General features: G+C 41.7%; 1 protein-coding gene across 1 annotated transcript in view; it reads left to right on the top strand.

Moving 5' to 3' along the window:
* The window catches only part of LOC137306182 (carcinoembryonic antigen-related cell adhesion molecule 5-like), a 34,319-nt gene extending 8,132 nt beyond the window's left edge, over nucleotides 1-26,187 (top strand). Inside the window, exons 3-10 of the mRNA XM_067975261.1 lie at nucleotides 4,342-4,620; nucleotides 6,206-6,469; nucleotides 9,475-9,753; nucleotides 11,130-11,393; nucleotides 13,563-13,841; nucleotides 18,553-18,816; nucleotides 21,002-21,115; nucleotides 25,663-26,187. Of these exons, the coding sequence (XP_067831362.1) occupies nucleotides 4,342-4,620; nucleotides 6,206-6,469; nucleotides 9,475-9,753; nucleotides 11,130-11,393; nucleotides 13,563-13,841; nucleotides 18,553-18,816; nucleotides 21,002-21,115; nucleotides 25,663-25,670 (1,751 nt within the window). The 3' untranslated portion in view covers nucleotides 25,671-26,187. The remainder of the gene's footprint in view (nucleotides 1-4,341; nucleotides 4,621-6,205; nucleotides 6,470-9,474; nucleotides 9,754-11,129; nucleotides 11,394-13,562; nucleotides 13,842-18,552; nucleotides 18,817-21,001; nucleotides 21,116-25,662) is intronic.
* Nucleotides 26,188-27,774: the final 1,587 nt, after the last annotated feature.

Below are 27,774 nucleotides of genomic sequence, written 5' to 3'. Positions count from 1 at the left end.
CGGGGATGCTCCCCCTCCATGCTTGGTAAAACCTTCCACCAGTGGGTATCCAGAGGGGAGATGAAGGTAAGGAAGTAGCGAAAATGCATTACCAGGCAGTGAAAGTAAACCTTCCAAGAAAAACACAATGGCTAATTTCCAGAGGTGGTTAGGCAGAGGTTTGGGGCATTCCGAGCAATAAGCAAGAATGGTCATTTGGATATGATTTACAGCTATGGTAATGTATTCGTTATGTTACCGGATTAGTAATCCAGATGTGTGAATTAATAATCCAGAAAACGTGAGTTCAAATCCCACCATGGCAATTTCAGAATTTGAATTCAGTTTTTTTTTTAAATGGAAATAAATGGGGTAAAGTTGGTCTTCGGTGATGGGGCAAAATGACGTTGGCTTTAATGGAAATTAAAATTGGGAAGGGTGTAAAACGGGCGGCTGATTCGCTATCGTTCGTTTTGCGCTATCCTCAAAAACCAATTCGACCCCCAAAATGATAATGTCAATACAAAAGTGACCATGAAGCTATTGGATTGTCGTAAAAACTCAATTAGTTCACTAATGTCCTTTAAGAAAGGATACCTGCTGTCCATGCCCAGTCCGCCCTAAATGTGACTCCAGTCGCTCATCAACGTGGTTGGCTCTTAAGTACCCTCTGAAGTGGCCTAGCTGGCGATTTAGTTGCATCAAACCGCCCAGGGCAAATAGGGATGGGCAATAAACTCCGACCTTGTCAGCAACGCCCTCATCCCGAGAATGAATAAAGGAAACGAGCAGGAACCGATCTGTCCCGCAGAGTGCCTTCAATAAACATGACAGAGTAAGGTCCCAAGGTGCATTTTAATCACCATTTAATATTATTTCAGCAGTAGGGTAGAGAGCACATAGACAATTTGGCAGTTAATGTTTCCGGCATTATGCTGACGAATCTGTCACCACCAAACCTCCCCAGAGAGTGGTAATCCCCTCAGCAGAACAAGCCTCTCTCTTTCTCTCTCTCTCTATCTCTCTCGACCATATTCTTCTCAAATATGATACCGGCAGGTAGAGATTTCAAAGGACTGGCTGATCGATTATAGCAGGTATGCCTCTGTTGGAGGAGATCCTGTTAAAAATCAGGCAGCTCAGAGAGAGTCACACCCTGCCAGTCATAACCCTATTCATGTTTTGGTGGGAAAATGTACAGCACCAGTGAATGGGGAAGTCCTTATGTAAAGACATATCTGCAGGGTCTAAGGATGGAAAGCTGTCATCTTGCGCGGGTAGGTGATTGTTTGCCGTTTTCATCGAGTCAGGCCCATGGCGACACAATACCCTTTTCGGGTCAATCAGCTTCTGACAAGTTCCAAAGAAGGAATCACCGTTGTCAACCTGTAGGGGGAGTATAGCAGCCAGGAGCTAGCTCATGACCAACACCCTGGCGCAGTAGAGAAGCCCCTATGGCAGGCTTGGCTGGCCGCTGCGTTGAGCAGAGAGCTTTTGTTGTAATGTACTCATCCCGTTCATGGTGAGCTGAGCTTCTTACTGTATTGCTGGCGAGGAATCCTTCGAATCAGCTGTCTGTGTAAGGAGGGTGCAAATTTGGATTCGCTGATGATCTATTATTGTCCATCTCCCTTGGTGAGGAGGAAATTATGTTTTTGAGGTTCACTTGGCTTCCAGATATCACGCCTAGAGATGGAGGATTGTACCAAATGGTGGATTTATTGATTGCAGGCAAGCAGTATCTCATTTATACTCCTCGGCTCGAACGGCAATTCCTATGCCTAATAAAGCAGTCTGCGAGTGCAAGCTTGGACAGAGATCACAGGCAGAAGTGACTGCAAGCTTTAAAACAATGATTAGATTAAAGAGTGGTTTAAATTCGAAATGGCGTGAGGTTATCACCTTCAGAGGGTCTCGCTCTACTTAGCTTCAAAATCAAGTGAGCAAGTCTACTTTAGAGTTAAACTTTAGCAGTACAACCAGTTCACAGCCACACTAAAGTTTCGAGATACATGTTCCAAAGTAGAAGTTTTCCTGGCAAACGCCAGCCACGTTCACACTTTTTTTCCCAGGCAAAGCTGATGATTCCCCAAGTAGTAGTTTAGCTGATTACTTGCACCATGTTAACGCAGACTTGTTATTTCTTGCGAGCTTCTTCCCACTTGGCGCTACCTAACTCTACAAGCCAACATCGCAGCTCGGCATGAAGCACGTACTTATCAGCGGTATGTGCTGGTAAGCCAGGCGATTGTGCCTTTTAAAACTGCAGCGATACTATTATCCACAGTTGAGCGTAGACTTCGGCGAAGTGGAGTGCGCCCTTATAAGGAGAAAGTTTGTGCTCCATATCAGCCAAGCAGAAACTCCACCTATGTCGATGTTTGCATGTATTTTTTGGAAACTCTCAAGCATGGTGATAGGGCAGCGTGCATGTCAAACCTCTAAAAGTTCGCATGCATATCAAACCTCTAACCCCTCACACAAACACACACATACACATTTATTTATCTTAGTCACATGTGTTTTAAACAATCAGTCACAACTCCCCCATCTGTTTGGCCAAACATCAACTTAAATTAAAGTTGGGACGGCGATAGAGGTCGAACGATAATTGGAACAGGGCAAGCAGATGTAATTTTGAAGTGATGTATTCAGTTCTTATTTTTATATTCCCGTTATAATCTTCAATTTCCACATTTGTAATGAAATCTCGGTAAATCTGTCGTCCTGAAATTAAACCCTCCCACCAATGGTGGCGCAGTAACATTGCCACTGTTGGGAGGGGAGAATTGCATGTTAACAAATTTACACTGGCAGTTTCGATAATAAATTTGAGCATTAGAATTTATAATGGGAAGTTGACAGGAAATTCCTGCAGATGTAAGTTTTTTTTGAGTGTATTATATAAATAGAAATAATTAAAGTCTGTGTCACTATTAAAGCAATGAAAGAAAAACTTACATTTATAGCAGGTTTCAGGACATCTGGACGTCCTAAAGTGATTTACAGCCAATGATATACTTTTGAAGTGTAGTCACTATTTTTTTTTTTCGTTCATGGGATGTGGGCGTCGCTGGCGAAGCCAGCATTTATCGCCCATCTCTAATTGCCCCTTGAGAAGGTGGTGGTGAGCTATTGTAATGTAGAGAAGGAAACAAGGCAGCCAATTTGTGCACAGCAGATCCCAATGAAAGTAATGGGATAAATGACCAGTTAGTCGATCTTTAGTGGTATTGGTTGAGGGGTAAATATCAGCCAGAACACCAGGTGAACTCCCCCACGCTTCCTCGAATCGTGCCATGGGATCTTTGTCACACAATCGATAGTGGAAATCTGGAACTCTCTCCCCGAAAAGGGGAATGGACGCTGGGCCAATTGAAATTTTCAAGATTGAGGTTGATAGATTTTTGTTCGGTAAGTGTATCAAGGGATGTGGAGCAAAGGCGGGTCAGCCATAATTTATTTGAATGGCAGAACAAGCTCGAAGGGCTGAATGGCCTAGTCCTGTTTCTATGCTCCTATGGCCGACTGAGAGAGCAGACAGGGCCTTGGTTTAACGTCTCACTCGAAAGACGGCACCTTAGACAGTCCTGCACTCCCTCAGTACTGCACTGAAATGTCAGCCTAGATCACGTAGACAAATAATAGAGGGGGGTGGGGGCTTAAACCCACGACCACGACCCTCTGAAGAGGTGTGAATGCTACCACCGAACCACTGAACTGAAGTGTTGGGCAATCCAGGATAACTGCAATATTACCTTAAATTGATAACAATCGGCGACATGCCTTGTCAGGAGCTGGTATTATACCACTGCAGTTTCATTGTTGCAGGGACGGATGCAGAAACTCGCTTATTACTTATTCCCTAGCCATTTATGGTAAGTACAGAGCAGCGCAATCGATTGTTTGAAGACAAATTTTGAACAATGAGGCCATTTGTTATTTCCCTTTCATTACACAAGTAAAAAAAAACTTTGTGTTTTCACAATGGATGACTCGTAGCAATAAACTTGCAACAATAACATATTTGTTCCCACATGATCTGATTATATTTCTAACTACAGTTCTCATGTTGCCCAGGTTAGATGAGTGAAGCTCTTAATGGTTGTTAAGAACGGATGTTTAGCATTGGTATGCACGTCCTCACCGTGTATTGTTGCAGATACTTAAGCAGTGCGAGCAAAGCATGCATATATTTTTGAACTAATGTAGAAATTCATCACAGAAATACAAATAGCACGAAAAGGCCAATAAATTTCACGTTTCGGACATATACAAATTATATTTTAATCTTTATCTATGATATCTGATAATTCTGAATTTAACAAATTGGTCTACAGACATGTGGATTGTATTTTGCAGAACCTGTTTCCAATCCTGAAATTGTCGCTAGCGTTTCTCAAACCTTAGAGGACAATGGCACAGTCACCCTGAACTGTAACCTGTCTGGTGATTCACCTTCTATTCGATGGATAAAAAACGGTCACTTCCTCCAATATAATGACAGGATGAATTTGTCGTCGGACAATCAAACATTAACAATAACATTCGTTAATCGATCCGATTCCGGAAATTATCAGTGCGAAGGACACAACCCTGTCAGTAACAAAACAAGTGACCCATTCTTCCTGACTGTTTACTGTAAGTATAAACATCTATCTATCTCTATCTCTCTATCTATCTATCTCGATCTATCTCTATCTCTCTCTCTCTCTATCTCGATCTGTCTATCTATCTCTATCTATTTATCTATCTTTCTCTATATCTATCTTTCTCTATATCTATCTTTCTCTATATCTATCTCGATCTATCTATCTATCTATCTCGATCTATCTCGATCTATCTATCTCGATCTCTATCTCTATCTCGATCTGTCTATCTATCTCTATCTATTTATCTATCTTTCTCTATATCTATCTTTCTCTATATCTATCTTTCTCTATATCTATCTTTCTCTATATCTATCTTTCTCTATATCTATCTTTCTCTATATCTATCTCGATTTCTCTATATCTATCTTTCTCTATATCTATCTCGATCTATCTATCTATCTCGATCTATCTCGATCTATCTATCTCGATCTCTATCTCTATCTATCTATTTGTCTATCTATCTATCGATCTATCTATCTCTAACTATCGATCTATCTCGATCTATCTATCTATCTATCTATATCTATCTATCTCGATCTCTCTCTATCTCTCTCTCTCTCTATCTATATCTATCTATATATCTCGATCTATCTATCTCGATCTCGCTCTCTCTCTATCTATTTATCTATCTATCTCTATCTATCTATCTATCTATCTACCTATCTCGATCTATCTATCTATCTATCTCGATCTCTCTATCTATCTCTCTATCTATCTATCTGTACACGTGTGTGTGTGGTGGGGGTGGGGCGGTTATTTACATGCATCGATGTAATGCCTTCAACTAGCCACTTACGAAAAGCAAAGTTGTCCTTGAGGGACAACGATTATTTGAAAGTATTTCTCTCTCTTATAGGGGGGGGGGGTTCTCAAACATGTCTTATCAACATATCTGAGACATACTAAAAATGGCAACGTGATGATCAGTTTGGGGAGAGAGCTATGGTTGCGGCTCCGTGTCATGACCTCACGGATTCTGTTCCCACCCTTGAACATACAGCACTCACAGTTACTCGAAAGCCGCTGGAGTTTATCTCAGCATCGCAGCTGTTGTTGTGCACACAAAAATGCAAGGCGTTGCCCTTCCAGGAAATTCCTACGATTAGAAGTCTTTAAATCGCTGTGAACATTAGAAACGAAAGTGAAATGCTCAGTGATTTTAAGTATTCAGCCTCACCTATTTAAAAAATCATTTAAAATATGAAAACTGACGTGCGATTCGCAACCACGAGGAATAGTTGAGGCGAATAATAAGGGGAAGTGAATAAACACATGAGGGAGAAAGGAATAGAAGGATATGGTGATAGGGTGAGATGAAGTAGGGAGGGGGGAGGCTCGTGTGGAGCATAAACACCAGCATAGACCAGTTGGGCCGAATGGCCTATTTCTGTGCTGTGCATTCTATGTAATTCTATGTAAGTGCCTCGTGTTTCAACCTCACAGTTTCATTCAAATGGTTCCAGTAATCTTGTTCTTGCTTACAAGATTAACTCTGTTATTTCAGTATATGTTTCTTTTTTTATTGTATTTCGTTACTGTGGCATTCATTCTGATATATATACTTACCACTATAGATGGACCAGAAGCGCCTCAAATATCCACTGATCCAGACAAACGAGGCATTACTTTGGGATCAAATGTTACTTTCATGTGTTCTGTGCAGTCATTTCCACCTTCCGAATTCGAGTGGTTTCTCAACGGTGAACACCTGGAGCAAAAGGAGCGTCAGATGACCATCGTTAACATTGGCCTAAATGATTCCGGCTATTACACGTGTCGGGCGTATAACAATATGACCAGAAAATACACCAATACAACACAAAGAATGAATGTAATAGGTGAGGAAACGGGCTCAGCTAATCGTAAACGCCACAGTACAAAGCGAAAACGTGTCGTGTATTTCTAGAAGGATAGGTTTCAAATAGATTAGCTGCAGTACTTGTTTATACTGGAACAGGATGCTGGCAAATTTTCTTCTGCATCATGGATGGGGTAAAAATGAACTTCGGCTAAGGCGCAAATCAGGCGGTGGTGGATCGGTCGCCTGTTAAACACCCCGTCAATCTGCAATCGCCAGTTACACACCCTCTCTGAAGATGAACGTTCCAACCCATGGGGATGATTTTAAGTTTGGGCACCGGGTAGGAGACTGGCATTGCGGTTGGCTGCCCAACGTACAATCCACCCGACTAGTGAAAATTTCAATTGGCAGCGTTTTGGGGAAGCGAATTTCAGATTTCCACTACCCTATTTGTGAAAAAAGTGCTTCCTGATTACATTCCTGAATGACCTAGTTCTAATTTTAAGATTGTGCCCCCTTGTTCTGGGCTCCCCCACCAGAGGAAAATAATTGATCTTTATTGCTGCAGTTATATAAGGTATTGGTGAGACCGCACCTGGAATACTGCATACAGTTTTGGTGTCCATACTTAAGAAAAGACATCCTTGCTCTTGAGGCAGTACAAAGAAGGTTCACTCGGTTAATCCCGGGGATGAGGGGGTGGACATATGAGGAGAGGTTGAGTAGATTGGGACTCTACTCATTGGAGTTCAGAAGAATGAGAGGCGATCTTATTGAAACATATAAGATTGTGAAGGGGCTTGATGGGGTGGATGCGGTAAGGATGTTCCCAAGGATGGGTGAAACTAGAACTAGGGGGCATAATCTTAGAATAAGGGGCTGCTCTTTCAAAACTGAGATGAGGAGAAACTTCTTCACTATGAAATTTGCTGCCCCGGGAAGCTGTGGAAGCTACATCATTAAATAAATTTAAAACAGAAATAGACAGTTTACTAGAAGTAAAGGGAATTAGGGGTTACGGGGAGCGGGCAGGAAATTGGACATGAATTTAAATTTGAGGTTATGATCAGATCAGCCATGATCTTATTGAATGGAGGAGCAGGCTCGAGGGGCCGATTGGCCTACTCCTGCTCCTATTTCTTATGTTCTTTATCTAACAAATCGAATGCCTTCATCATTTAAAATCCACGATTAGATCGCCCCTCTACCTTTTATACTCAAGGGAATACAAACCAAGTTTCTGCAACAGAGTGCAAGAAAGGTTAACACAAGCTAATATATAGTAGCATATTAAGATTGGACTGCATCTAACTTACCCTAAATATTCAGTAGTTTATTTTTTTTTTACATGCAATGCAATTTATTTTTACTGTGTATTTGCCTTCATAACTTAACCCTTTAGGCTGAATCGGCGCTGCACCCTCTCCACGGACAATGTATCCTTCCTGATGCTTGGTGTCCAAAACGGAACGCAGTATCTCCAGATGGGGTCTGATCAAGGCTCTGTACTACTGAAGCATCACTTCATAACTTTTGAATTCTTGAGATACTTGAGTTACTCTTGAGATAAAGACTAACATCCCATTAGCCATTTTGATTATCTTGTGTACCTGTGCATTAGCTTATAGTGATTTGTGTACATGTTCACTAAGAAGGTCAATCTGCCAGGTCAGTTTACTGCCTGTTTCCCAAAGGTAAAACCGTCCTCAATGTGTCATATAATGGGAGTACTTTTAATCTAACCTTGCTGGCAGAAAACTCCGTCCTTTATCTGTTGACTTCACCATTTACAGCAATCTAAGAATACTTATTCCAATCTGATCAGCACTTCGAGAAAATTGGCGGAATTTTCAGCGGCCCCGAGCCCTGGATGGAGCCTTCCACGCCGGGGGCGTCTTATCAAAGATCGGGCGCACTGCCTCGACTGACATTAAAACACCGACACAATTGTAGACGATGCAGCTGCGATTTTCTAATGAGTTTCTCGCTGTGTGGAAGGGAGCGGGGCTGTGTTCATTTAGATGAGTTGCAAGCAAAGGAAGTGAGCAGGTGTCCTTTCAGGAAATTCAGAGCAAGATCTGCAAAGTTCGGTCTCATGCACATTGACTTGCAAAATGGCCACGAATTTGATGGAAGAAAACAAAAAGCCAAAATTAAAGTGCTTATTTTTGGCAGTAAATGAATATTGAATTGATTGTATTGTGGGATACCTCGCTGTTTAACAAGCCCGTGTTACCTATACTGTTTCCATCATTCATACATGCACAGAAAGAATTCAGTAGTCTTGTCATATGCTTTTCAAGCTATGAAAATTTATCTCTGGTAGAAATTTGATTTGGGACGTAGTTCAGAACGAGCGGTACCGTTTCCGCTGTCCATCATACGCCCCGCCCGTGCACTAAGTATTAACAACATTAGTGGATAGAAAGAACAGACTGGTTTTAAGTAAATACGCTGAAATTGGCGATGCCTCAATTTATTTTACGCGATTTTCCCCAGACCCGGAAAACCCCCAGGAAAACTCCGACAAAGCAGATTTAAAATTCAGTTATAATAGAACATATCAGGAAAATATAATGCATTTCAACGTCGGCAGAATTCTTAAATAAGATTCTACGAACATACGAATTAAGAGCGGGAGTAGGCCATTCCTCCTACACTGTCCCATCAAGTGCTCCCAGGTCAGGTTTAACATGGGTTAGATGCAGGGCAGCTCTCTCCAGTGAACACCAACAATGTACCTTAATCCCAAATGCACATTGTGACATTTCCAGATTCTACGAACATACGAATTAAGAGCGGGAGTAGGCCATTCGGCCCCTCGAGCCTGTTCTGCCATTTGATAAGATCATGGTTGATCTGATTGAGACCTCAACCCCACTTTTCCTTTCTCTTGAATCGTGTTAAAAGGAGGTACCTATCTTTTGAAGCATAGCGGTTGTCTATTGCAAATTGTATTCAAGTGTCAACGTATTGTGTATAATAATAATAATAATGACTATACGACCATTGAAAAGTAGTCGTTTGCATTTCATTTTCCAGAACCAGTTTCCAAGCCAGAAATTACAGTGGATGTTTTACACCCGATCGAACACAATGACACAGTGACCCTGACCTGTAATGTGACTGGTGACGTAAGTTTCCTTGAGTGGATTAAGAACAATCAACACATTCAGATTGACGAGAGAATAAAGATATCACCGGACAATACGACAATGACTGTAACGTCGGTGAATAGATCTGATTCAGGCACCTACAGGTGCAATGCACGGAGCCCTGCCAATAACGAGACAAGCGATCCCTTTCGAATTACCATTTGGTGTAAGTACCAAACAGTGTTGGTGGAATTGTATTTTCTGACTTTGTTTTTATACAAGATCATTTCTTAAATAATTTTATTCAAATTAAGAAATACCATTATCAGTATAATTCGGTCAGCCATCGATTAAAAATTCGGTTAAAACAAAGCGCTTGAATATTGGATAAATTAAATATAATGGGAATAAAAATCCAACCGGTTCTATAACGGGCTGGCAATATGCAACGCCAGTTTTACGCCCGAGAGGCAAGTTAAAATTTTTACCCAGTAATTTCCAGCAATTTCCCAATCTACCTTAGCCAACTCGGCCCTCATCCCTACATAATTGGCCTTGTTTATATTTAAGACCCTAATTTCGGAGTTAACAACATCACTCTCAAAGCCAATATGAAATTCGATCATATTATGGTCACTCTTCTTCAGACGGTCCTTTATTACAAGATTACTGATTAATCCTGTCTCATTGCACAATTTTATTCGGAGTATTGTGCGCAGTTTTGCTCTCCTTATCTGAGGAAGAATGTCCTTGCCATGGAGGGAGTGCAACGAAGGTTTACCAGACTGATTCCTGGGATGGCAGGACTGACCTATGAGGAGAGATTGGATCGACTAGGCCTATATTCACTAGAGTTTAGAAGAATGGGAGGTGATCTCATTGAAACATATACAATTCGAACAGGACGAGACAGACTAGATGCAGGGAGGATGTTCCCGATGGCTGGGGAGTCCAGAACCAGGGGTCACAGTCTCAGGATACGGGGTATGCCATTTGGAACCGAGATGAGGAGACATTTCTTCACTCAGAGGGTGGTGAACCTGTGGAATTCTCTACCACTGAAGGCAGTGGGGGCCAAGTCATTAGATGTATTCAAGAAGGCGATAGTTCCCTCCTCAGCACGGATTCCCTGCTCGCCTTGGCACTGTGCTGGCCAACTGGAGGCGATAGTTCCCTCCTCAGCACGGATTCCCTGCTCGCCTTGGCAGTGTGCTGGCCAACTGGAGGCCAAGTCATTAGATGTATTCAAGAAGGAGATAGATATGTTTCTTAATGCTAAAGGGATCAAGGGATATGGGGAAAAAGCGGGAACAGGGTACTGAGTTAGACGATCAGCCATGATGATTTTGAATGGCAGAGCAGGCCCCAAGGGCCGAATGGCCTACTCTTGCTCCTATTTTCTATGTTTCTATGAATAGAAACAATATTAGAATCATTTATGACCAAGAGCTTAATCTTTTCCTGAAGTAATGGGCTTACTTTTAGCATTTTGTTAATGGTAACCAGATCTTTTTATATCTTATTACCTTGCTGACATAGTTATGAGCTCAACTTGATCTAGTATGTGTTCCATTGACTATAACAATTAATACCACATTCTAGACGGACCGGATACACCTCAGCTAACCATTGTAGACGAGAAAGAAGCATATACTCTCGAATCAAATGTTACTTTCAAGTGCTCCGCGGATTCACTCCCACCTGCATCATTTGAATGGCTTTTAAATGGAAAATCTCTTCAACAGAAAAGTCAGGAGCCAGTCATTTTCAATATTGCCAGGGATGGCTTTGGGAATTACACGTGTAAGGCTTATAATAATGGAACCAAGAGATACTCTGCCACAACAAAACGAATCACTGAAGTCGGTAAGAAATTCATTCTGCATTCATGATACAGGAATGGGAATGTGTCATTTGCCAGTTTCCAGAATTCAGGCTGTGTACAAGCATTCAGTGCTAATAGTACCCTACGTTATTTAAAGCAATTGTAAACAATTTTACAACACCAAGTTATAGTTCAGCAATTTAGACACAAATATTGCTGGACTCTAACTTGGTGTTGTAAAATTGTTTACAATTGTCAACCCCAGTCCATCACCGGCATCTCCACATTATTTAAAGCACATATTCTAAGATTGCAATATAAGATGCCCTGCACATTAGCACCGAAATAAGTGCCAATTATCAACTCATTGTGATTGTTATTAGTATTTATAGAATCATGGAAAATTTACGGCACAGAAGGAGGCCATTCGGCCCATCGTGTCCGCGCCGGCTGGGAAACGAGCAACCCAGCCCAATCCCACTTACCCGCATTTGGTCCGTAGCCCTGCAGGTCACGGCTCTTCAGGTGTACATCCAGGTATTTTTTTTAATGAGTTGAGGGTTTCTGCCTCTACCACCCTCTCAGGCAGTGAGTTCCAGACCCCCGCCACCCTCTGGGTGAAAATTCTGTTCCTCATTTCCGCTCTAATCCTTCTACCAATCACTTTCAATCTATGCCCCCTGGTTATTGACCCCTCCGCCACGGGAAATAGGTCCTTCCTATCCACTCTATCTAGGTCCCTATATTTATATAATGATATTTCAACAGTTTATTTTTCAGAAGTAAAGTGGGTTTTTAAATATTCAGACAGCTTGCTTGCAGGAGAAATTAAGGCGGGAAACAGAGAGAGAGAGAGAGGAAGGTGATAAAAAAATTGACCAATCACGTTAAAGTCACGTAAGAGGCAGTTACGCATCCTTGGCATATCTTAAGGGTAAAGAAAAACGCTGCAATTACTGAAAGAGTAATATAAATAAATATTACATCAGTCTGCATCTAAAAGAGAAGGGGCGGAGGTTTGTGGTCGAAATTTTAACACATAGGAACATAGAAATGTACAGGACGAGAAAAAGCGCAGAGTGTGGGAAATGTCCGGCCGGACTTTTAACTTCAGCGTGGGCGCCAAACGGGCCGCAGTGAACACCATTATACACCACTTCCGATTTTCCTTTCCATTAAAGCGAATGGGGCACCTAAAATGAGGCGTGGTCTGATTGTCGATTATCTACAGTGTGCGATACCTAGTAATAGATGCGGGAGCAAACGTGCACACTTTAAAGGATTGGCAACGCGAGGTTATCGAACAATGCCACGTACCAGGTAGTTGGCAGAAGTTACAAACCTTTATGCAACCTTCCAGCTCTTTGCAACTCATGGATACACATTTCTCAATGGAGCATACAGTCCCTATGAAATATACATTGAAAGCCTTGTCAAACCTATATATTCCAACGACTTCAGGTTGAGAAAGCATCGGTAGCCTGAACGTCTGTATTTTGGGGAACGCGCTAATGCATTGGACACGCAATGGATGATTTTGAGTGTGAGAGTGGATAAGGAGATAAATGTTCAGGCGCTGCTTTGTTGATGTATATGTGGCCAGCAAGGCAACTGATATTGCAGTGCTAGGCGGAATTGAGCCTTAGGCATCACAGCTACAAGCAGTGATGAACTTACCAATGACCAATTATGTCGTCCTTATGTTGCAAATTTGCTGCAGATGACAAATTCAATGTCCCGCTGAACCCGCTGAGTCGGAACAAGCTGAGGCCCTTGCATTGCATAATTACCAAGGGCTGTAGAGTTGTCTGGTCCCTACTGATCTCCATGGCACGCCTTTTTCATCTTGTACCACATCCACCATGAAACGCAGGTAGCTTAAAAGCAAATGTACATGAAGAAGTGAACAAAAATGGTCACCAATTTCTCTAAAGATAATATTTTCGTTAGAAGATGTTAGTCATTCACCTCACTGATATCACTACTTTTCCTTGCACAACAATATTTGTTGATTATATAGCATGTTTATAGAAGATGAGGGGGAAATGGTTGGTGTTTCAACTTGTAGTTTACCTCTCTGGAGTAAAAAGACAAAATAAGGTCATTACACAATATTGCTTTTCGTCACATGATAACGCCAATCCCAAATAAAGTGCAAAATAAACATGAGTTTCTTGTTCCATAAATATACCTGTGATTTTCTTTTTCAGAAGGCATTACCAAACCAAAAATTACTGCCAATCCTTTGCATCCGATAGAACACAATGACACGGTGACTCTGACCTGTGACGTATCCGGTCATTTACGTTCTCTTGTTTGGAGCCAGAACCAGTATGTGCTCAATGCGAGTGAAAATATGAAACTGTCAAAGGGAAATAAGACATTAACGATCAGTGCAGTAGAAAGATCTGATGCAGGGAACTACACATGTAAAGCGAAGGGTCCCATTGGTGACAAAGAAAGCGACCTATTTCAACTAACCATTTACTGTAAGTACTCAATAATCTTTTAACATAACTGAACATTAGTATTTTACTTTGTTGTTTCAATTCAGCCTAAGGTTTTCTCTGTGCCCCATGGAATGATACACTCAATCAGGTAGAAATTTGTCTTGCTCGGTATCATGAGACGGGTGCATACACTTCGCATGATATTCATTCCCATTGAATTCAATGGAACTGAATACAGCTCAAGACAAATTTCTATCATTCTTTAGAAATAGTTTTGCAATTTCTTTGGACAATATGCCCATTTTTGATAAAATACATAGTGTGCAATGGTGTTCATTTGTCAGTTGGACGTCTACAATACCCATCGATAATGCTGTGCAATGCTTTTTTCCCCCTCGACATTTTATTCCCACAAATACCTATGTTGAAACAACTTAATAAATTGCATTCAAAGTCTTAGGAACACAGGAAGATAGGAACAGAAGGAGGTCATTTAGCCCCTCGAGCCTGTTCCGCCATTCAGTGAGATCATGGCTGACCTGTGACCTAACTCCAAATACCCGCCTCAGCTCCATATCCCTTAATATCTTTGGTTAACAAAAATCTATCAATCTCGGATTTAAAATTAACAATTGAGCTAGTGTCAACTGCCTTTTGTGGAAGGGAGTTCCAAGCTTCTCCCACCCTTTGGGTGAAGAAGTGTTCCCTAACTTCACTCCTGAAAGCCCTGGCTCTAATTTTTCGGCTCTGTCCCCTATTCCTAGACTCCCCAACCAGTGGAAATAGTTTCTCTCTATCTACCCTATCAGTTCCCCTTAATATCTTGAAAACTTCGATCAGATATAACCCGCCTGATTTTTATTCCGGTGTATTGAGTGGAATAAATATCGGGCAGGTTCTATGTAATGCGGGCGATCGACTCCGCGGGGGCAATTTTAAATTTGGGCGACGGTGTAAAATGGGCGATATAAAATTAGATGCCCATTAGGTACCCCGCTGGATTTTCCTTTCCACTGAAGTTAATAGAAGGGAAATTTGCACTTGGCATATACTTCAATATCGCCTATTTTGCTTAAGCGCATAATGTTAAATTACGTCCTGCCCGAGTGGTGAAGGTGAGAATTAGCCCCACACATTCCTCTGCCATTAACACTGAACTGCTCTGCTGGACTACACAGCATGCTTGGCGTATTATGACTCTGCTCTACTACTCAATCGCTTACAGCTTAAGGTTACCTGCTCTATGGTCTACAGTGCCCATAACCAACCCACCTTCTGAAGTGAACTTCAAGACTGTGCTCTCAATACGCTGCTGGCTTCTCAGCTTTAGTTCAATAGACCAAAGTTCACTTCTCCTCTCGGCTTTACCGTTAAACCATCTTCGTCGTCGCTTTCTAATGGGCCTGAGGAGGGTTGGGGGAGGAAGGCTGGTGTTTTCAAGTCACCAATGGAGCTTAAATTGCCGTTACAGGCGGGGTGCTGTTGTAGAAAACGCGTAATTTTCCATTCCATTCAAATGCATGGGAGGTAAAATTGGATGGTTTCTATAATGGGAGATTGACCGGAAACTGTGCGGTTTTACGTAAGTTAAAAATTGCCCCCTTCATTCTCTGTTGGCCTGTCTCTATTCCAGTACCTGGAATGCTTCTACGGGCCCAGTTTCCTATTCCTTTGCTGGGCATTCTTCACTCTACATGGAGCTGTCTTTGACCTTGCTCTGCTGGTTCCCATTCTCCTCTGGATTCTGATCCCTTGCTGCCGAATCATCTCTGCTTTGCTGCGTTCTGCTTGTTTCCCATTGCCTCTAGTCTGTCAGCCTTTGCGGTGTCACCCTTTACTCAGTGGGTAGTTTTCTCACCACTGAGACAGTAGGCTGTGGGTCCAAGCCCCACTTCAGAGACATGAGCATAAAATCAAGGCTGACATTCCAGCACAGTACTAAGGGAGTGCTACACTGTTGAAGGTGCCGCCTTTTGGATGAGATGTTAAACCGTGGTCGCATCTGCCTTCTCAGGTGGATATAAAAGATCCCATAGCACTATTCGAAGAAGAGATGGGGAGTTCTGTCTGGCAGTCTTGCCAATATCTATCCCTCAAACAACGCCGAAAAACGGAGTATCTGGTCATTATCACATTGCTGTTTGTGGGACCTTGCCTGTGTGCATATTGGCTGCCACGTTTCCTACATTTTGATTACGCTTCAAAAGTACTTAATTAGCTGTGAAGTGCTTTTAGACGTCATGGGGTCATAATAGGCACAAGTCCTTCTTTCTTTTGTTGGACAGGCACCTCAACTTTCTACTGCTCTTCACTTCTGTAGAGCTGTCCGATAGAGCAGTCCCCTCCTCCGTACTGATCCCATGGATTTATATTTCATCTTTTCCTTTATCTTCGCTCCTCCGATGGTATTCTAGGCCCATTGATGTGCATTGCTAATATCTAAGGCCACTACGCGTGTCTGCTGGAGCTCTGGATTATCCTCTGCTGGTTTGTTGTCAAAATTGCACTCCCCCTCGCCCCTCTTTTTACACAGGACTAACGCAACAGGAAGAAGGCCAGTTTCAGTGATTTGAGAAGATATGTATCATAGGTGGACTGGAAACAAAGATTGGCCAAGGAAACAGTGAATGAGCAATGGTAGGCTTTCAAGGCAGAGATAGTTCGGGTACAAACCGAACATATTCCCATAAGATGGGGCATCCAAAGCGAGAGCTCCCTGGATGACAAAGGAAATAGAGGTTAGAATAAAACAGAAAAAGAGTATATGACAAATGTCAGGTAAAGAATACGATGGAAAACCAGGCAGAACATAGAGAATGCAGGGGGAAATTGAGAAATGATACAGGAAGCACAAGGTGAGAATATGAGAACAGAAAAGAAAACCCAACAATCTTTTATAAACATACAAAAAGTAGAAGGATAGTGAAATAAATGGTGGGGCCAATTAGGGACAAGAAATGAAATCTTTTTGTGGAGGCAGAGGCCATGACTGAGCTACTGAATGAGTACTTTGCATCTGTTTTCACAAAAGAAGAAGATGAAGTTAATATCGTAGCAGAGGAGAAGGGAGTAGATACATTGGATAAGATAAAAATAGATAGGAAGGAGATGTTAAATAGGTTGGCATCACTCAAAGTTAACAAGTCACCTGCTCTAGATGGGATGCATCCTAGGTTGCTGAGGGAAGCTAAGGTGGAGATAGCAGAAGCCCTGAACACAATCGTTCAATCTTCCTTGGATATGGGAGTGGTGCCAGAGGACTGGAGGATTGCAAATCTTACAACCCTATTAAAAACGGGGAGAGGGTTAATCCTGGTAACTACAGGCCAGTCAGTCTAACGTTCAGTGGTGGGAAAGATTCTAGACACCATTGTCAAGGACAACATTAATTCTCATTTGGAGAAGCGTGAATTAATAAGGGAAAATCAGTACGGATTTGTTAAAGGGAAATCGTGCTTGACTAACCCGATTGAGTTATTTGATGAAGTAACAGAAAGGGTTGATGAAGGTAATGCACTGAATGTTGTACATATGGACTTTCAAAAGGCATTTGATAAAGTACCACATAGTAGACTTATTCGGAAAATAGAAGCACATGGAATTAAAGGGACGGTGGGAACTTGGGTATGTAATTGGTTAAGGAATAGGAGGAAGAGAGTAGTGGTGAATGGATGTTTTTCTGACTGGAGAGAAGTATGCAGTGGGGTCCCCCAGGGGTCGGTGTTAGGACCATTGCTTTTCTTGTTATATACAAATGACCTGGGCTTGGTTATAGGGAGTACAATTTCGAAGTTTGCGGATGATACAAAACTTGGCAATATAGCAAATAGAGAGGAGGATAGTAGCAAACTTTAGGAGGACATAGGCAGACTTGTAAAATCGGCAGAGACATGGCAGATGCAATTTAATGGGGATAATTGTGAAGTGATGCATTTTGGGAGGAACAAAATGGAGAGGCAGTATAATCTAAATGCTGCTACTTTGAGGGGGGCGCATATTTACAAATCTTTGAAGGGTGCAGGGCAAGTTGATAAGGTGATTAAGAAAGCGTATTGGATACTTTGCTTTGTAAATAGTTGCGTTAGATACAAAAACAAGGAAGTCATGCTAAACCTTTACAAATCACTGGTTAGGCCTCAGCTGGAGTATGGTGTGCAATTCTGGGCAGCACACTTTAGGAAGGATGTCAAGACCTTGGAGAAAGCATAGAGGAGGTTTACCAGGATGCTACCAGGGATAAGGGACTTGACCTATGCTGAGAGATTGGAGAAGCTGGGATTGTTCTCCTTAGAGCAGAGAAGGTTAAGGGGAGACCTAATAGAGGTATTCAAAATTATGAGGGGTTTTGATAGAGCAAGTAGGGATAAACTGTTTCCTCTGGCAAGTGGATTGGTAACCAGAGGTCATAGGTTTAAAATAATTGGCAAAAGAACTAGAGGAGAAATGAGGAGAATTTTTTTTCACACAGAGGGCTGTTAAGATCCGGAACTCACTACTTGAAAGGGTGATGGAAGCAGATTCCATAGGAACTTTCAAAAAGCAATTGGACATGTACTAATTTTCAGAGTTATGTGGAAAAAGCTGCAGGTGTGGGACTAAATTGGACAGCTCTTTCAAAGAGCCGGCACAGGCACGACCGGCCGAATGGCCTCCTTCTGTGCTTTAAGATTCTATGATTATATGATTCAATATCTCCAACGTGATTGCATTTACTGTTATATTGATTCATTGATATGTTGACGTGTTGCAGATGGACCAGATGAACCCCAGATATTCATGAATCCAGAAGAGGCAATACTTTCCTACGGATCAAATGTTACCCTCACGTGCAAAGTGGAATCACTTCCACCGTCTGAATTTAAATGGTATCTCAACGGAATCTCGCTCCCACAGAACGAAAAACAATTGATCATCAGTAACATTTCAAAGGAGAACTCCGGAAATTATACATGTGAGACCCACAACAAGGAAACAAATCTAAGCAAACGGCAAACAATACAAGTTGTTGTGTCAAGTAAGTGGCTAATTTTAGTTTTTATATAAATGTGTTGATCCATATTGCAGAATATGAGCACATTCACACGTTTTTCTCAGATGAATAACTTTTTAGGCATAATAGTGCTGAAGACTTGTTCTCCAGAACTAGCCGCACCTCCAGCCAAACTGTTCCAGTACAGCTACAACACTGGCATCCACCTGACAATCCACCAGGTATGTCCTATCCAAAAAAAGGGCAACAGGCACATGGGAACAACACCACCTTTACGTTCCCCTCCAAGTCACACACCATCCCGACTTGGAAATATATCGCCGTTCCTTCATCATCGCTGGGTCAAAATCCTGGGACTCCCTTCCTAACAGCACTGTGGGAGAACCTTCACCACACGGACTGCAGCAGTTCAAGAAGGCGGCTCACCACCACCTTCTCAAGGGCAATTAGGGATGGGCAATAAATGTTGGCCTTGCCAACGGTGCCCACATCCCATGAATGAATAAAAAAAATCCCCCTAGAGTCCAAAAATCTATCTATCTCAACCTTGAATATACTCAACGACTCAGCATCCACAGCCCTTTGGGGTAGAGAATTCTGAGTGAAGAAATTCTTCCTCCTCTCAATCTTAAATGGCTGTCCCCTTATCCTGAAACTATGCCCCTAGTTCTAGACTCTCCAGCCAGAGGAAACAACCTCTCAGCATCTACCCTGTCAAGCCCCCTCAGAATCTTACATGTTTCAGTGAGATCACCTCTCATTCTTCTATACTTAAGAGAATATAGGCCCATTCTTCTCAATCTCTACACATAGGACAACACTGTTAGGCCGAAGACTCATTTGAAAAATTGCCCTAGTTCTTGATTACTGGGTGATAGATTGCCAATGATATTAAGCTCTTCCGTCATATTGGTGAATTAAGTTCGCCTGCTTCATGCAGGCGTGGTTAACATTGGCCCCAGAAAAGGCGGCACAGGCGGAATTTGCGGCGATTGAACAATAATATAATAGCAAAAAAATTGAAAGGAAGTTCACAAAGATGTATTTAAATATTCAGATTTGTGCATACTCTATGTGAGGAAAAAAGACTCAATGTTTGACAGAGTCGTGTCATTCTATCATCGAATGTTGGAATGAATATGAAGGACCATTACTTTTACTCGCCCTTTGAATTTTTTCCCCTTATCTACATAGATCCAAAACATTGCCCACATAGATTCATAAAACAACTGATACCAATAAGCAAACGGAGCTATAACACTTCTATCCTTGCAATATTTATGAAAGCTAACAACCGATTGAGAATAATCATTTTCTGTGACTTTGGAGTTTAGGTGAAGTAGGGTTAGAAACTGAGCAGTTTAGTCGCCAATTTAAAGTCATACATGCTGCCCTTATTTTAATTCTAGTGTCCACATTTATAATGGCCGATGCCAAAGCAAATTTCTCACGCTGGAACTCGTCCTTTCAACAGCACTGTTGCTGTAGCGCCTCCATAGGCAGGGTGGTGTAATTACAGCATGGCCAGTTTACATAGGCAGTTTCTATCATAAATTTATAGGAGTTTATAATAGGAAAAACATTGAAAGGAAGTGCACAAAGATGTATTTAAATATTCAGATTTGTGCATACTGTATGTGAGGAAAAAAGACTCAATGTTTGACAGAGTCTGTGTGTACCTCCACCTAAATTTAAATCTACCCCTTACAAGTGTCAACTATGTAGTGAGGGACTGAAACCACATGTAGGCCAGATAGGGTAGGGGTGGCAGGTTCATTGCCGTAAGGGACTTCAGTGAACCAGTTGAGTTTTTACAGTGACCGGGCAGCTTTCTATGATCACTTTTGTGTTTCAACTCATAAATTGCCAGATTTATTGATTTGAACTGCACAATTTTCCATGGGGAATGTGGATGCAGGGTTGGCTGGTCTGGTACCATAACCACTTGGCTGCTGCAACCAACATTTTGCTTCTGGAAGCGGGTGGATGATGGGACAAAGCGCTGTGCACAGGGAGACAACTCGTTTACTTTATAAATCGTTTTACTTTTATCATAATTGACAAATTAAATGATGATAATTGGAGCTAAATTATCAACTCATTTAATAAATATAAGTGTAAAATGTAATTTGGTTGGTGTTCCCTGCCGTGAGAAGATTATTTATTTCATCGTTAGAATTGTGACAATGATATTTTCCCTTTCTTTCAGAAACCATGGATCTTGCCGACTATAAGACTAAGTCCTGGGTCGCCGCTGGTGTTGTTTGTCTACTGGTCGTTATTGCCATCTGTGCTTGTATAATCATCAAAAAGCGACAGTCAAGTAAACATCTTTGCCAACCTCAGTTTCATCCCATAGTAGATTAAATAAAATAATTTGCTGATCTGGTGTGATACCAGATCCTGCCAGAATAGTCGATTTTGTAGATTAAAGTCGTGGACAGCAAATATTGAGAACCCAGTAAAGATTAAAGCGAGTGGATTGAGATGTTCCGACCATTTCCATCTCTGTTATCAGTGAGCAGTGGAATAATTAAGGGGTACTTTGACTTTGTGCGATAGTGCAAAACAGCAATAGTGTAACCTGTTTTACATCTCTCCTGAATTTTTATTTCCATTTTTATTTCCAATGCAAAATAAAAATCTGGAAAGATGTAAAACAAGCTGCCGACTCGCTATCACTTGTCTTACACCATCGCACAAAGTCGAGATCTACCCCAAGGTTCATTAATTGGATCCCTTGGTCTTTCAGTTCTGCCCTCACAATTCAATCAAACAAACTAACTAAATCAAATGTTCCTCTCTTCATTAAAAGCACCTGAAATTTCCTCAGAGGCTCTCCTGATCGTCCACAGTCACATCCGGGAAGATCAGTGGACACCTCGCATTAAGAAGGTAATTCTAACCTTTGGTGATGATACCGAACTGGCTGCCTATTATACACCAATGGAAGGTGGAATCGGGTGTATAATGGGCACCCTATTCGATATTGCTCATTTTATATCATCACCCAACATTAAAATTACCCCAACCCAAATAAACAGGGGTTCCACCGATATTCCGCTGATGTTACAGTGGTTGATCAGGATAGCCCTGAATTAAATTGCCGGAAAGGATATTTTCTTTAGTTGAATCATATTTATCTCCTTCTAACGTGAAACCTTAAATTGGCACCATTCTTGAGGCCTCTGTCTGATAGCCAATAAGAGATAGGCGCAAAATATTGCTTAATAATCTCACCACTTGTCTTCAGAAATTTAGAATCTCGTCTTTGTACTTACACAAACATGTCTCCCGGGTGTATTTTAAATTTCTTTGTTAACAATAGTTTAGAAAGAAACCTTCAGGGAAGTATCAGTATTCACACCTAAACAGATCTTATCATTGGACACCCTTTCATCATATATATTAGTTTACTGAGTTTTATGCACTTAAAATCCTTTTTTTAAAACATAAATGAAGGCCCATTGGCCATTCCTTAGTTTATCGGCATAACTGGTCTTGTTGTCGTAGATCGCAAGGAATTAATTTAAATCCTTTCCATTTGACGACATAAGATGGCACCATCGCTTACTATTGCAATAGGGCAAGTCGTACTCTAAATGGTTTAAGAATAATCTAAACAGTAGAGGGCACAGAGCAACAGCGTCTACAGGCCTCAAAGATTTCTTTTCAGCTATCATCTTCTGCTTCTCCATAAAGGTTCCAAATCCAGATAGCTAATTTGCCACAAAATCCAAGACCTTCCATCTACATAGAAACATAGAAAATAGGAGCAAGAGTAGGCCATTCGGCCCTTTGGGCCTGCTCCGCCATTCAAAATGATCATGGCTGATTGTCTAACTCAGTACCCTGTTCCCCCTTTTTCCCCATATCCCTTTAGCATTAAGAAACATATCTATCTCCTTCTTGAATACATCAAATGACTTGGCCTCCACTGCCTTCTGTGGTAGAGAATTCCATAGGTTCACCACCCTCTGAGTGAAGAAATTTCTCCTCATCTCGGTTCTAAATGACATACCCCGTATCCTGAGACTGTGACCCCTGGTTCTGGACTCCCCAGCCATTGGGAACATCCTCCCTGCATCTAGTCTGCCTCGTCCTGTTAGAATTTTATATATTTCAATGAGATCACCTCTCATTCTTCTAAACTCTAGTGAATATAGGCCTAGTTGATCCAATCTCTCCTCATACGTCAGTACTGCCATCCCAGGAATCGGTCTGGTAAACCTTCGTTGCACTCCCTCCATGGCAAGGACATCCTTCCTCAGAATCTACATTAAAAGTCTTAATCAATTGTGGCACTTTATCAAATATCTTTCGATAAACTATCCCTGAGTTGTGTTCTCTTCTTAATCCGATCCAGTAAACGTGGATTATCGCTTTTAAATCCACATTAACTACTCATTTTGTCTGTTCTTTGGGTGAGATGGGACAGTATTCCACACGACGATCTGGACCATTTCACTTCTACCAGTATTATACTAACTGGTCTACAATTTACACGTCAAAACATTGCTTTTCTTTAAATATCCAAATATTGTTCGAACAATCTTCCATAGAGAGCCTTATTTCTGTCCAAAAAACCTTCCTTACTGTTGTCACGATTTTTGGTCACGCTTCTATGTTAACATTTACCATGGCAGTTTTTGCTGTGGCCAACGCTCAATGTGCAGTTGCAGGCTGTCGCCAATAGGTGGCACGTTGCAATGAGTTCCTCCAATCTCAACTCCGTCGCCATCTTGTTTATAAAAATGATTAATATAAAATTTAGCAGCAACATGGGCAACTTATTAGTCAGGAGAATATTTGTTATTCACTAATCTGCATGAGCCATTGTCTTTTTGGAGCTCCTAACGATATTAATCAGGGTTTCCCCGACGATTATGGCATGCCCACTAGCAACATTGGAATAGGAGGAGGCCATTCAGCCCCTCGAACCTGTTCCGCCTTTCAATGAGATTATGGCTGATCTGTATCCTAATTCTATTTACCCGCCTTGGCTCCATATCCCTTAAATTTCCATATCCGTGCGTCTGCGATCACTATGTCTGTTATCTATTTCTGGCCGAAATGAAAAGTGAACATAATCCATAGCTGGTTGTGATGAATCTGTTTACTACATCTTAACTGTCGCAATCCTGCACAATGCATCTTTCCAACGGAAACCTGTCTGTTCAGATCCAGCCAAGGCCCATGCGCCTGCGAGTTGTAAGATCTCTAAAATTGTGTATGGGATCAACGTATTGGTCTGAAATTCCCATCTCTGCTATCTTAGTGGAGCTCTTAAGCAATTTGTTTTAAGTAGCGAAGAGATAAATTGAGGAAAAGGCCATCAAAGGTTCGTATTCTACTATTTCAGTTCTCCAATTAATCCAATGACTTGGAATTTCCTAAGTATTTGCACCCACATACACACGCAATTTGGGTGCAAATGAAATAGTGGGTTAAGTGTGAAAGTACAATACAATGAAATCTCCTCGATCTTTGTCTTCAGATCACTCCATCCGAATGCATCTTCTCCCATAATAATGGCCCCGCTCCCAAATTACTGAGACATACACTCGAGTTTCCTGCAATTCCTCTTGCTCAGAGACTCTCTTCAAATTACGACCGGATTTTCAGGCGCAACAGGAAGCAGCACCATTTTTTCTGGTGTTTTATTGCAATCTTTTGAGCGTCTGTAAATTTTTATCATGACCTGCACTATATTTTCTGTTTCTTTTCATATATTTTTATCGCATGGGTATATGTCACATTAAAAACTCTAAAGTTACCCCTACTACAGCTTCTTAAACACGTGTGCCTAACCCGCACTGAGTGGAAGCTTTAATTTTCAACACAGACAGTTTCCTGGAGCCCCGATTCTTTAAGCATATACACTCCCACTTTACGCTCGGATTTATTCTAATGATTTGCAGGAAATTTGCGTGTAACTTGACTGGCAGAATGGGAGCGGGAATGGGCGTGTTTTAGAGTCTAACTTCCGGGTTGTGCCCACAGATGAAATTCCAGGCTGAAAGATGTGAGTTTGACGCTTTCCTTGGGCACCGGTTGTTTATGCCGATTTACGCCCATTTTGCATTCAGGATATTCCAATTAAATTCACAGGAAATTTGACCGTAACTTGACCGGCAAAATGGGCGCGGGAATGGGCGCATTTTAGGGTCTGATTTCTGGTTCACGCCCATGGAGGAAATTCCAGGCCTCTGACTACTTTATTGAAAAAGTTTAAATTCCTACTTTTCCAAGTTTTAATTCAAATTCATAAGAAAAGTTGAAAATGAATATTGCCGAGTTATGTAAAGAACAAAAATGAACCTAGCAAGAAATGAAACATGTCTTCAAGCTGAATTTCGGTTTCACATTTCCAAATTTGAGCTGATACAGCGCGAATTATTGAAAAGTGAAGTACTTTCGATACCAGCGGGTGCAATAAAATTACATTTCAGGCCAACGTGTCTTCTCCAGGCTCCATTTGGAAGAGGGGTTTGGAGCAGAGGAATAAAAGCAAGTGGACTTGTTACATACGAGCAATAAACTGAAATAACGGTAGGGGATGCCTCGAGAAAAAACGATAGGGTGTGTGATTTGGACTATTTGGTTGCTAGGAGGGTAAACATCCACAAGAAGTGGATGGGCCGAATGGCCTGTTTCGGTTTGTCGTTTTTCTGTATACTTGCGGAGGAAGACGATCCAATTTTAGGCGCACTTTGAACACCCCTCGCCCATTTTGAAAATTACAAGTGTGAGTACTTCCTGGTCCCAAATGAATTTATGTGTAATTTTCGTGAAATTTATCGTCACATTATCAATGTCAGTCGCTTATGATTGCGTCCCAGTTAATACCATTTTCTTTATATTGGACAGGCGGGTAAGATATACAAGACATTTTGCTGAGCACTGCGTGAAGGAACCATCAGAAGCAAATGCTAACGATTCCTCTCCAGGGATGCACGTCAACTGACGAAATCGTGCGGTCATAAAGCACTTTCACATTGATAACCGAATCTTGTTGCTACAACCTCACAGGGGCTGGCACAGTATGGTGTCCACCTTGACTTTAAGAGCCCGGCCATGGGAATGTTTGCTGTGACCGGTTATTTTCAAAGGCATATGTTACTGTAATGAGAGGCTTGTAATAGAGTTTTGTTATTGTTCCATTCTATTTTGTACCAGTTACCATCTTTTAAATTCTGCCTTTCTGCTTCGCCGAAAAACATCGATCACAGAAATATGGAGTGAACTCTGCTGAAATCAAGATGGTTTAAGAGTATCCTCGAGTTGGCACCCATGAAATTGCATCTAAGTGGTCCGGACTACATGGGTGTGCTTGCTTAAATATAAATCTAACCTGTTTTTTCTGGCATTAAAATAAATAGTTTTTGTTTGTAACGAACTGTGTCCAATATTTGACGTGAATGTAACAGCAAAAAGTGGGAAAGGCTTTCTTTTTAAATTAGTTCTCCGTCTGTGGGCGTTGCTAGGCATTTCCTGCCCATCCCCAGTTGCCTCTTGAGTAGGTGATGGTGGACCTACTTATTGAACTGTTGCAGGCCCTGTGATGAAGGTGTTCCTAATAAGACCATAAGAGAAAGGAGCAGGAGTAGCCCATTCGGCCCTTCGAGCCTGCTCCGCCATTCAGTGCGATCATGGCGGATCTGATTTTTACCTCAACTCCACTTTCCCGCCTTTTCCCCATATCCTTTGACTCCCTCGCTGATCAAAAATTTGTCTAACTCAGCCTTGACTGTATTCAATGACTCAGCCTCCACAGCTTTTTGGGGTAAAGGATTCCAAAGATTCACGACCCTCTGGGAGAAGAAATTCCTCCCCATTTCCGTCTTAAACGGGCGATCCCTTATTCTGAGACTATGCCCCCTAGTTTTAGATTCCCCCATGAGGGGTAACATCCTCTCAGCATCTACCCTATGGAGTCCCCTCAGAATGCTGTTCGGGTGACATATAATTTTGGAGACAGGGTAGATCCCGTTACAAGCACATCGGAACTAAAAGTGGTTAAACGTTTAGTTCTCCAACATTAACATTCTTCTATTTTGGTGAGGCGTTCTAATTACTTGTCCTTTTTTTTCTGTTTTGAGGACGAAATGTCCTCCTTCGATATTTCCCCCTAGTTCCTCTCTTTGGCCCTTGAATTGTCTTTTCACCCGTGAACTGGTCAATGTAGATAAGTTCGTCCAAATCCATTTAGGAATATGGTAGGCAACAATGGCTCGGGAAGACGTTCTCTGGAAATTTCTCTCGTTGCATATGGGGCAGCCTTTATCCTCAATTTGATTGCCCCGCACAGTCACATTGCTGAAAGAGTAAGCCCAGCGAGTGAAAAACTTTGTTTTGGGGGTGGGGTTGGTTGGTTGGGGAGAATATTTCCACATTCAGATGGCAAAGATTCCCCCCCTCGGAATCACCACGTCAATTATTATTTAGAATTTCATCCCACCATGTCGCCCTACACTCTCCTAGTCTGGAAACAAAATAAGGCGTTGCCACGGTAAGTTATTTAGCAACAGCTCTGCAGGTCTCACTAGGAATTTAGGAGCAGGACGAGGCCATTTGGTCCCTCGAGCCTGTTGCGCCATTCAATTAGATCATGGCGGGTCTGTATCTTAATTCCATCTACCTGCGTTATGATTTATCAATAGAAAGTGAGACTCGGTCATAGCAAACCCCATTTTATTTGTGTTTGTTTCTCTCTTAGGTGCTTTCCAATGTATAGTTGCAGCTTCAGCTATTGGATCACAGTACAATTCACACCAGCCTGCTTATGTCACAATTTCAATTGCTGAGTGACATTACTGATCAAACACATTGTAGAGCTTCACACTTCCATTTATTTATTTCAATCTGCTCAGTTGCTTGCTTAATGTTATTTGTTGAACTATACCGCCAAGACCATCTTTTGAGGTTGTACATTTTAGTGGTACTTTCCAGCTATATATATATATATTTGGGCATTATTTA

This window comes from Heptranchias perlo, chromosome 42 (genome assembly GCF_035084215.1).
Source record: "Heptranchias perlo isolate sHepPer1 chromosome 42, sHepPer1.hap1, whole genome shotgun sequence".
Taxonomy (NCBI): domain Eukaryota; kingdom Metazoa; phylum Chordata; class Chondrichthyes; order Hexanchiformes; family Hexanchidae; genus Heptranchias; species Heptranchias perlo.
This window is presented reverse-complemented; position numbering and strand designations above follow the sequence as displayed.